This window comes from Melospiza georgiana, chromosome Z (assembly GCF_028018845.1).
Source record: "Melospiza georgiana isolate bMelGeo1 chromosome Z, bMelGeo1.pri, whole genome shotgun sequence".
NCBI lineage: Eukaryota > Metazoa > Chordata > Aves > Passeriformes > Passerellidae > Melospiza > Melospiza georgiana.
Window position 1 is genome coordinate 6,708,462 of NC_080465.1, and position 11,908 is coordinate 6,720,369.

Consider the following 11,908-nt stretch of genomic DNA (forward strand, 5'->3'; position numbering starts at 1 on the left):
CGTGGTGCTTGTTAGAAGTGACAATTTATGTAATCATTCTCTCTGAGGTGTATTGTGAATATATGAAACTTGGATGTGAAGTAGTAAGACAAAACAGAAATCTCTCTTTTCTGTTAACCTCTTCTGTGCTGCTGTAGCTTTTCAGTGTTTTCAGAGTACAGAAAACTCTTGTTATATGGAAAACTAACAAATAGTACTTGCTAAGAAATAAATTCCAAACAAGTGGACATTTTTTATTCTGTCTCATATCGTGTCTTCACGCACCACTCTGTACTACAAAAATGTAAATGGCTTACAACAGCTTTCACCACATAAAGGCATCAGCATTCTCTGCTGCTGAAGAACAGAATATTAAGTTTGAAAATAAATTATGTTTATTTAAAACAAAAAAAATCAACTTATGGAATTTATGCAACTTATGGCCTTTTCTATTACAGGACTGTAAAATCTCTGTGTGCAATAAAATCAGAAATACTTGGAAACAAGGACATACAAACAAAGGCTGAGAAACATGAATGTCATGGTATACAGGGTTGTGGTTCTTCTAGGAATGGTGAGAAGTTTTGGGGGATAAGGAGAGCAGGGGGGGAAAATATTTGCAAAAAGCAAAATCTAGCTTGCACATGAAGGAAAACTTTCTAGGTGCTAAATGCTAGGTGAGATGTGTCTTGGAAAGCAGGGGTTCCTTTTATTCAGGTCACAGACAGAGTTATAACATCTCTGTAAAATTTTCCTCGTCCTTAATCCAGCTAGAATATGTAAACTCCATAGGCTGCTGAGGTCCTTTCCACCACTATTTACACATTCCCAGTATGTGAACCACCATTTGCTGATGAATGCCACCATTTAATCACCATTTGCTGATTCTTCTGGAGTGCAACTGTGTTTTGAAAATGACAAAGATCAATCTCTCTTTTGAGTGCATTGATGATGAACTTAGAACTTAAATTAAATTTTAGGTCTGCTGGGGAGATAATACAGAACAGAGTACTAGCAAAATATGCTTGTGAAACCTTGTGCTGCTGAGCAGATGGTCCTCTGCATTTTGCACAAGGTAGCACTTTTTCAGGGCATGTGGCTTCTTTCATAGGCCTGAATTACCACAGAAAACAACAGGATTATCTTACACTTCTTTATAACTAAATGGATCGGCACCTGCTTAAAAAAAAAAAAAAGAGAGAGTACTATAAAATTGGTGTAATGCACTGAATTATTTCTATCAAGGCGTCAAGATCTGTCATGCACTGTCCTGAAGACCTTTATAGGCTAAATGAATTTCTATATTGTTCTGTAGTCTCACATAATGCCCAGTCTTTATGGTTTATAGTTATGCTACAGCTAATGAGATGCTACGCCAGTATTTCTGTATTTTCTATAGAGTAAAACTGTAGGAGATTGTTCTGCAGTACCCCCTTAAAAAAAAAAGACATGAGCTGATAAAGCACATATTTCTGGCTCCTAGGCTTTGTTTCTAGCTGATTTTTGCAGGCATCTTTTAAAATAGCTTGATATCTGTGGAAGCAGAGGGAGAACATGAAGGAGGTAACAATGCTGTGTAACAGATTAGCCTCTGTGTTTCTGGGACCGCAGACTGAAAACGATAAATATATGGTAAAAGGTTTTAAATTACATCTGCTTTTTTTTGTTTAGTTTTGGGAGGTTTTGTGATTTTTTTAAAAAAATGTGTTAAATTTAGTTGCTAAAGTATTGTAATTTCTTCTTACCTTTATGTAACATATGAAATTATTGAAATGCCTAAATGGTTGCAGACGTGCACTCAGTAGATTATTACTCATTGTACACCAAGGAATTGCACAGGAGAGTTCTCAGAGCAGGAAGTGAGAAAACTGAAAATATTTTATTATGCTGTATGTACAGGGGCAGATGCCATACCTGGTAGGTATTGTTCTGATTTGGTTTTTTTTTAAATATTGATAGGCTAGACTTTGGCAGGGGGGAAGAAAAAAAGATCTGGGAATAAATCATATGGATGTTGCTTACCCAGTCTACAAGACAAACAACTGTATAACTTTTGAATCTTTTGCAAGATGAAGTGAGAGTACTCTGTAAAGTAATCACAAGAAGCAGTCAGAGGCACAGTAACTGCAGTGAAATATGGAATGTTTTATGTGACTCATGCAAGAGGAACTGAGCAACTAACTAAAGAACTAACAAGAGGACCGAGTGTTGACTGAAATTATGGAAATAGTTGTGAATGGGACAGACAGGCAAAGCAGAGCTGCAGGGAGAGAAAAAATTTAGGGCATGGATGAGGTGCTGTTGTGCATGGACTAAAGAGTAAGGTTATTCCTGAAGTCTTCCTTAGCAGCATATTATTGACAGTTTAGAAGAAAGCATTAATTGGGCATTCAGAATTCTTCCTAGTTTGCAGTAAGGTCTTCATACATAAAAATGATTGTACAAATTGGTCTTAATTTACAGGATTGGAAACCACGATTCCCTGGGATTTGCATGCTCCCTCACTGGTACAGAGGGGAAGGAATATTTAGAAAGTACATTTTTCTTGTGGCACATGATATATTTTCAGCTCTGTGAGATATGTGGCTTCTTACAAAAACAATTTCCTTATTACTGTTACTGTCATCAACACAGCTACAGGGAATCATTAGATTCAGAATTATTTGCTGTTAAAAAAGGAGGTTTAGACACAGTCTTTGCTAGCAGTCATGCCTAACAGTTTACTACAGAAATGATAGTAAAAATGCATCCAGGAATAATATTAAACATGAAAGGACGGCAGGTTCATTAGCTTATCAGAGAAATTTCCATTGTGAAGGGTCATGTGGAAGAAATGTGATAAAGACTCCATATAGGAAATGTACTATTGATCTGGACCAGCAGGATAATATGTAATAATATGAAAATAAGATATTATAATGGATGTAGTTCTTACCTCCTTGGATATGCAGGCACTCATTATGAGACAGAGAATGAAAGAAATAAGACTGACATTAAATTACCTAAACACACATGGAAATTAACATTAATAGTAAATTTTTGAAGTGCTCTGTGATAAAACATGTAGGAGATTAATCTTATTGAAACTGAACTTTAGAGGGTTTATCTGGGATCTTTTAAGCTAAGGGTCAGGAAAACATTCTTTGCAATACAGACTGCAAAACCTGCTCTTTCAGAACTGTCATGTGTAAACTGCAGTTTCCAGAGAGAACATGGATCAGGAGATAAAATTGCACTTTTGGCAATGAAAGCCAGTGAAAAATCTTGTATTGTTTCACTTTCATTTTCTAAAAGCAGAACAAAAGATTTGTCTGCTTGTCTCTTCTCAAATATTTGCAACCAGTTATCCAGTTGAAAATAGGACATAAAATCTGAATAGCTTTGTCTTCCAACTATTTATATCAAAAACTTATATAGATAATGAGTTTTAAAACACTTGTATTTTACTTTGTGCCTTTTCCCCAGATAAAATAATTGGTCTGCAAGAATTCAATGTAGTGCTGTTTGGTATTTTTTTGGGAAGGAATTGAATGCAGGAGTATGCACTCCTTGCTAAGCTTGAGAAAATGCACCCTGGGAGAGCTACCAGCGCTCCTCAGGATAGGCTAAAATCCAAAGGAGTCTTGATTAGCTGGAAAAAATACCTTAAATCAATCAGGTAAAATAATCATGGACTAGTTTGAAGTAAAAATAAAAAGGGAAGGGAAAAACATTATATTGGTGAACAAAAAACTGTCCGAGCTGCATTTTTGCAGTTCAAAAAAAGTGCAATATGCCTGGAAATTTTAGAGAACTTGAAGCAGAGCATTAGCCAACCACATGATGGGGTGGAAAAGGAAATGAGTGACATGTGGCTTAAAGGAGTCACAAGAGGCAACTGTTTTATTAACTGCAGTGAATGCTCAGGGCATTGATTCTGCTTTGTGACTTAATCTGTTTAGAAGGATCATAAAAATATGAGAGCATTTGGAGGAAAATAATACAAACACGAGACATGCAAGTTGTATGAGGTATCAGCCGTCAGAGGAACCTTGAGGAGCCCTCTGCAGCGACTAAGGCTTCACAACCTGGAAAATGCTGCCACCCAGAGCAGGAAAGAGAAATTATTTTGGTTTCCAGGCAGGCCTCTTCTGATGAGCAATTTGGAGGAAAAGAGTGAAGAACTCCAAGTGTTTAGGCATGAAAACTGCCTGCCAAGTTATGCAAACTCTGCCACTGGAATTTAGTTCAAAATATTTGTCAGGAATGGCCAAAGTAGATGTGATCTTGCACGAGATAGGGAGGCTGACACAAATCAGTGGGAATGTGCTTCACAGCCCCTTTGTGTTTGGGGGGTGGTTTAGGCTTCACCATTATTACTAAAAAAGAAGCCGCTGAGATTTTGATGTCACCTGCTTTGGTTGGTCCATCGTTTTTGTACATGTGAGCTGTCATCATCATGCTGAGGGTTTTAATAACACATTTGCTACCAGCTCTAAAGATTGCAGGTTGCTCTTGCCCGACCACACAGAAACAGAGCTCTCACACCACAGAAAAGTACAGGTTTTATTTGTAATGTCAAAATGATGAAAAAAAAGAAAAAATCAGCTGGTTCAGTGAGTGCAGTGAAAAATCTTATGAATAGCAACAGAACTAAGTGAGGAGGATACAGTCTTCATTGCTCTACCTTAAAAGGCAGGAATAATTATAACAATGTTTTAGAAGCCTTTTGCCACAAGCAGGGCAGGTTTTAGCATATACAACATCCCATTGCAGTGTGCCTGTTACAGTCTGTGCAGCTCATTAGTTAACTATTGCAGGAATTGCACCAGCCTGCTCGAAAAGAAATGATCACAATCCAAGACTCTTCTGGTGGGTTTAAACAACAGCAACTACCAAAAATCTCCCGACAACAGACTGGCCAATTTTATTTCTAAAATAATGTATCCCAAAATCCACAAATATGACCAAAATATTGCAAAGTTTTTTAATGATAACAAAAACTCATGTTCTGAATGAGAATTCAGAAATCTGAATGAGAAGAATATCTGGGCAATTTGTGTAGCAATTGCCATCCCGCTGATCTTACAGGCTTTTTGAAGTTTGACAAGGAAACACAGCGGGAAGAAAATGAAATGAAATGAAATGAAATGAAATGAAATGAAATGAAATTAAATTAAATTAAATGAAACGAAACGAAAAAATAAAATAAAATAAAATAAAATAAAATAAAATAAAATAAAATAAAATAAAATAAAATAAAATAAAATAAAATAAAATAAAATAAAATGTGCCCTGCAGCAGGGGTAATTTTCTTTTACCCAAAATAGGGAAAAATTATTCAGAGCAGGGTACAGCAAGGATTGCCACAATTTACAAATCCAGCTCTGTTTCCAGCTGTAGAAGGAGTCCTTACACTGCTTGCAAACCCCTTTGCTGTTCCCACCAGGTGGCACTTGGCAGCAGGGACAATTCCATCCATGCTGTCTGCAGTGACTCAGAAAATATCAAAGCAGCCAACCTCTTAAGAAACTATCAGGAAAAAAACTGTTGGAAGGCTAAATTACCTGCATAAGCCTGGAATCAACCTTTCCTCTTACTCACTTACTGAAGTATGCTCACTTGCACAGTTTGGAATTGCTCCGATATCTCAGGATTCTGTCTTGGGATCTGTGAGGAGGTGATGTGACCCGTTTCCTCTTATCTAGGGGAAGAAAGTAGCCTTGAGTGTTTTCTTTTGGAGGGCCCCTGACGTGCCAGTGTAGTCCTTAGCCTACATTTGTTCATAGATAAGTGTGCAAGTATCAGCTGTGAAAGGAACTTTTTGGCTACTGATTGCTTGCCAGTTTTAGGCTACTCGGGGTACACAATGTGCTGCTGATGATCTCAGTCAGGTTTCAGAATGGGAACCTGGATAATTCATTTGTGCAAAATCCAAGCTGAGTGTAAGTAGTCATCTAAACGAGCTGGAGGTTAGATGTATTCTAATACTGGTTGGGAGATACAAACAGATATGTGTGTACACAAATACATATGTATATGTGTGTGTGTTTCTGTTTCTAGAGATGTATGCATTTATATACACAGGGTTTACAGAAGCATCTCAATAAGCGAGGTTTTAATTACAGGCTTCTGCATTTTAGTGTCTTTGGCAATTTGGAAAGTTTATAGGGAGAGTCAGCCAAAAGGTGATAGCAAAAACTGGGGATTTCCTACTCTGGTTCCTGTGGTTATCTTGCTTATCGCCTGAAAAAACTGAGTGTGAATGCTTTACTGGATCATCCTGTGAGCCTGGCAGTGACGTTTCACTTTCTGGGTAAGACTGGGTGGCAGTTCCTTGAACTGGAAAGCAGGGAGTTGGTCTAAGCAGCTGATCCCGTGCAGATCAGCTCACAACTGGTCTTGGAAATGCCACACTGGAACTCAAACCGGTCTCCCCAGCACGGTGGCTTAAGAGGAAACCTGCATTTGCTGATCCTGAGGACGGGCCGCGTGTGGCTCTGAGCAGGGCTCTGGGAGCAGGCCGCAGGACCTGCTCACGGCGAGGACAGCAGCAGGGGGAACTGGAAGCTCTGCTCCTCCCTTATCAGGCCAGCCCCAGCCTGCCCCTGGCTCTTATCAGCCCTGGCAGAGCCAGTTTCTGATGCACTGAGCCTCTACAGTCCCGTCACAGGGTGCTGCAGGGCCTGGCCCCGCTGCCTCCTGCTTGCGCTTAAAGAGGGGCTGAGAAGCACCTTGTGACACATGGGGACAAGGCAGGGCAGCGGTGACAGACCTGAAGGGAGGCCATGCTGGACCTCATCATCCTCAGCCTTCATTTCTTCATCTGCTTTCTCATCTTCATTGCAATCTGGTATGGACCAAAGGTACAGTGCAGCCCCCTGCAGCCAGAGAGACACCCCCTCCTCCCCCTATCCATGTTTACCCTTTCTGTGTTTATAAAGACCTGGTTTGGCTTTGTTTTACTGAGGAAGCAAGGTTGTATTGGGAATTTGGGAAGAACTGGAACACAGTACCTAATTGCAAGTAAATTTAAAGGGAAGGCTGTTTTCATAAAACTGCTTATGTTCTGTCTTGTGAGAGGGAGAGTCTGTTATATGTTTGAAATACATAGGAGGAGGGAAGGAAAGAGGAAAATTTACTAGAAATGTCAGGTTGAATACAGCTTCTCAATAAAAAATGTTTTCTTTCCTTTGCAGAATAATATTTTATTAATTTTAATCACTTTATATTTCTAACCATAATATTATAGAAAAGTATTGGATTTATATGTAAATGTTACCTGTTGCATACCTGAACTGTATAGTATTTTACATTGGCCATCCTTATATTTGTTTGCATGTGTGTTTTGAGGGGTGAAAGTGGTTTAGGTGCAGAGTAAACAAATAGTGATTGAGAGTTTATCTTGCCTGAGCCTCAGGTATCTGGTTTCCAGCAGCTGGTTTTCCTTGTCCTGTCAGTTCTGTTAGTGAACACAGTAACTGAACATTGTCACCAAGCTCTTGTGCTTTTCTACCTCTGCATGCTGACAGTCTTTCACTGAAATCTTCTCTCCCTCTCCTCACATGAAATCCAAATGTGAATTGCTTTCTAAGTGACCTTTTAATTTATTTGTTTGTGTGTTTTAAGGATGTGGATTCACACAGCTCAAGCACAGGAGGAGCTGAAACGCAGCCAGATGGTCTTATATTCATTGGCAAAGAAGATGACATAAAGAAGTCCCAAAGAATAACACCCAAAATCGATGGCAGAGAAATTGTTGTTTTCTACCATGAGGGGAAATTTCATGCTCTGGATTCTCGCTGCTACCGTAAGATATTGGCCTGTGTGATATCAGTGTTGTTAGAATTAAGCATAAAATCTGCTGCATAAATTAATATGGTATTCTGCCATGTTTCAGATGAAGGAGGCCCTTTGTGTTTTGGAGAAATAGAGGTATGTAAGCAAAATAAAACTAATGCAGAGGTGTGGAGTCATGTGAAAACTAATGGATTTTTTGTAATGCTTTTATCTGAACACTATATAGAGAAACTTATAACTTCAGACAGCCTTACAACCAAACATACCTTCTGTCCTAGAAGATTACTTGCTATCTTTTCTTCTTCTTCCTGCAGGATATCGATGGACAAGCATGTATTGTTTGTCCTTGGCATAAATTTAAAATTGCCTTGGAAACAGGAGAAGGACTGTACAAAGGAATAAATCCTCAGGAGCCATCACCAACACCAAAGTGGCAATCAAAAGGAGTCAAACAAAGGATTTATAAGGTCACAATAGACAGTGGAAATGTTTATGTGAGTCCCCCAGATTTTTCTGTGAGCTTTGACTCTGATTATTATGCTGAAAAGTACAAACAAGGTGGTGAATTAGCTATAGGAAAACCAAGCCGCTCAGAAGACACGGAGTAGGTCATGGCCAGACAGCCAGAATCCTGGGGAATGCACAAATGAAGAATCTGTTGGGAAATAAAAATGGACTGTGCCATCAAGATTGTCTCCAAATTAAATTCTAATATTGTTATGTTAAAGCATTGAAATACATAGAAATGAGTATGATAAGAAACCTGCATTGTCAGAAATGTGACTGATTTTGTGCTGAGGATATTTTTTGCACTTGCATTTCAAAAAAAGACTTAATTCCAGCAGAGTGCCTCACAATATTTGATATTTTGCTCGAACTATTTTAATTTTTAAGAGGGGATATAGTATATTATGGCTTATAAAACTTACTACATAATTAAAAGTAGATAGTCAGGTGTAAAGGTTATCTTTATATACTTAACAGTTTATACTTCTAATGCCTGTGGTAAAAATGTCATGGAAACTTTTAACTTTTGAGATATTTGTGTGATTTCTAGCTATTTATTAAACGCCACAAAGGGAAGCACAGAATTTCAGAATTTTTTAGCACACTTTTTTATGCCTATTTATGCATTGACACCTTGAGTATATAAATGCATTTCTTTTCCTCCTTCTCACTGAATTCCTCTTATTAGTTCATCAAATAATGCAGCAAGGATTTATTATATATACCTTGTTCTTCCTGGTTCTGTTGGTTAAAGAGGGAGCTGTTTGGCGTGATATATAAATTAGTGACCCTTGTTTGCTTGTTTTTCTTTATTGTAACCACATTTTTCTGCATTCATTTGAAAAAAAAAAAAAAAAAAGTGTTGTCTGTGTAGAGGCAAAACCTGTGTTTTTCTCTGTGTGTTTCTGTCCAATATCAGATCGGCCCCAAAAACCCCTTCCAAGGAAGTTTCTCTCTGGGCTCTGCTGCACTCCAGGATGTGGTGGTGTGATGGTGTTCACAGGGGTCTTAGACTGAGGGAAGAGACAAGGATTTGACTCCATGTTTCAGAAGGCTTGATTTATTATATTATGATATACATTACATTAAACAATACTAAAAGAATAGAAGAAAGGATTTCATCAGAAGTTTAGCTAAGAATAGAATAAGAAGGAATGATAATAAAGGTTTGTGGCTCGGACTCTCTGTCCGAGATGGGCTGTGATTTGCCATTAATTAGAAACAACCAACATGGGCCAATCAAAGATCCACCTGTTGCATTCCACAGCAGCAGATAACCATTGTTTAGATTTTGTTCCTGAGGCCTTTCATCTTCTCAGGAGAAAAAATCCTAAGGAAAGGATTTTTCATAAAAGACGTCTGCGACATGATGGGTTCTACTGTTCAGCCTGTGGAGTGCAGAGACAGAGCACAGAGTCTTTGAGGCTGGAAAACACCTCTAAGACCATCAAATCCAACCATTAAATCAGCTCTGCCAAGCCCACCACTAAACCCTGTACCCAAATGCCACATCTACACTCCTTTTAAATACGCCATCCTGCATGGCTGCAATTTTTCAGTGTGGGGTTTTTTTGTGTAATTTTTTGGGTTTTTTGCAAAGTTCATTCATAGCCAGATTCAGTTTGAAGTGCCTGCTCTTCATCTCTATGTTCCTCTTGTGTTTGCAGCAGGCTGTCTTGCTTTTAATGCCTGTCACGGGTAACCAGGCCTGTGTCAACACTGCTGCTGGTACAAAAGTGTTTAGAAGTAGTGAGGCAGAGGGAAGAGTCAAAGGAAAATTTGTACTGCATCGATCACAACAAATCAAGCAAAGTACATGATCAATTAATTTCACTACAGCTAAATTGAGAGGAAACCACCTCTGGTCGTGCCTCCTTGACATAGTTTTTGCAGTTGACAGGGAAAAGTGTTACCTTGAAAGTGCTGCTGGGCTGACCCACCGCAGTTCTGCATTTTGTAAAAACTACAGCACAGAAATGTTTTTCTTGCCATCCTCCTCTTCCTCCTCCTCCTCTTCCTCTCCCTGACCACTCAACCAGACAGTGCCAATGATCAGATGCAAATGCCTGCCCTCCTTCAGGTTAATCACGTCTTGATTATCTGCTATGAAATGCTGTTCTGAACTGACCAGTTCTGTGATTTGTTGGTTTTTTTTATCAAAATTTGTTTGCTTTTAAGTGAATAGATTAATTTTTTTCTCTTGAAGCCACTGGGTAATAGGCAGGAAGGTGGAGCAGGTACCTTCCTGCCATCTACTCCAGGTGGTGTCCCAAGGGGCTTGGGTGGTGTCAGGGGGGTGCAGAATTGCTGCCCTTCCTTCCCTCCTCACGCAGATACCTGCACCTGAGATTAAACTCAACCACAGACGTTGTGTCCTAGTCAAAGACATGGATCATATAAAAGGAGAGTATTGCAAGAATTTCAGATACACCTGCATCAACTCATGTGATTGCTGAGATAGTATTTTACTGACTTTTCTTGAAGTAGTGCATTACTAGAGTGAATTTCTAGTAAATAAAATTAATAAAGATGCAGTTCAGTTTAAGAAAGCACTGACTCTAAACAGTATGCTATTATCTGTATGATGTTTAGAAGAATGATGGAAATAGGAAGTTTTACTTGAAAGTTTTGTGGACATGTTCATACTAGTGGAAGAGTACTCAAGATTCTGCAGAATTTAATTTACTGGCTAAAATTCAGAAAAGTGTTTAATCATGGGCTTACACTTAATCACATTGAATAAATGAAACTGCATGTCCAGGTATAGGTAAATCCTTTTTCTTCAGTACTTCTCAAGCATAATAGCTATCTGAGAGAGTTCATAGTTATTTTGCCTCTTTTTTTTTCTTAAGTGCTCTTTCCTAGGAAGTTTGCCCACTGAATTTCATTCCCCTCAATTTTCCTGTTGATGATCACAGAAGGAACAGAAAATTATTAACTTAGGTCGCTGTGAACAGAGCAGGGAAGGTTGGTGGGCTGTTAGTTTTTTATTTTATTTTGCTCTTTCACCTTCCTACTTTTCCCTTTTTTCCTTTTTCTTCTTTTTTTTCTTTTCCTTTTTTTTTTGATTTTTGACAGCAAAAACAAAGCTTCTCTTTCAACACATTAAAGTCGCTACCTTTAAAATTTGCATGCACTGTTCTGAGCTTTGAAGTGCTAGACTGTACACCTAATTTGAAAATAATTTAAATATTTAATGCCCTGTAGTTGAACATTCTGAATCTCCTACGTGGCATTTAAGGCACAATGAAGAGGCAGAAGGAATGAGTAGCTGTGGGCGGGAGGTCAGTGAGTGAGTGGCTGGATAATTACTGCTTCCTAGAGAGGTGTGTTAATGACAGCAATCAACCAAGCCATTCCAGAAGAGTGTTTTGTTTGCGGGAAGGGAAGTTTAGTTTAATATGACAAATGAACAAATACCATCTGTTTTTCATCACAGATCAGCCAGGCAGGGAGAAGAGAAATACCTTCTGTGCTTTGGAAGGAAAATTTTTGTGACGATTTGGCAAGGTACGCAGTCTCTATAATAAGCAAGTAGCTTGAATACAATAAATAAGTAATGTTATGCTATCATGGAATCATCTTTTCTAAAAAGACAGGTGAAAACTGTGTAGCAGTTTGAAGTGCAGAGTGAGCCGTGACC

The 11,908-nt window shown here is 38.6% G+C and overlaps 1 protein-coding gene across 2 annotated transcripts; it reads left to right on the plus strand.

Moving 5' to 3' along the window:
• The first annotated feature begins 1,546 nt into the window (after window positions 1–1,546).
• On the plus strand, window positions 1,547–9,147 carry RFESD (Rieske Fe-S domain containing). Of its 2 annotated transcripts, none has more exons than XM_058043979.1 (4): window positions 1,547–1,611; window positions 7,588–7,768; window positions 7,859–7,893; window positions 8,073–9,147. In XM_058043979.1, exons 1-4 carry the CDS (start codon window positions 1,549–1,551, stop codon window positions 8,364–8,366), a joined length of 573 nt encoding a protein of 190 aa, XP_057899962.1. In that variant the 5' UTR covers window positions 1,547–1,548; the 3' UTR covers window positions 8,367–9,147. The 2 variants fall into 2 exon arrangements, with proteins under 2 accessions (XP_057899962.1, XP_057899961.1); XM_058043978.1 differs by lacking the exon at window positions 1,547–1,611 and adding an exon at window positions 6,532–6,824.
• The last annotated feature ends 2,761 nt before the right edge of the window (window positions 9,148–11,908 follow it).

Bases quoted from the DNA above. Each gene is read 5' to 3' on its own strand.
- RFESD (XM_058043978.1), top strand. From the start codon at position 6,747: ATGCTGGACCTCATCATCCTCAGCCTTCATTTCTTCATCTGCTTTCTC. The intron at 6,825-7,587 runs GTACAGTGCAGC...GTGTGTTTTAAG, and splicing joins CAATCTGGTATGGACCAAAG to GATGTGGATTCACACAGCTC. The intron at 7,769-7,858 runs GTAAGATATTGG...GCCATGTTTCAG, and splicing joins TCTGGATTCTCGCTGCTACC to ATGAAGGAGGCCCTTTGTGT.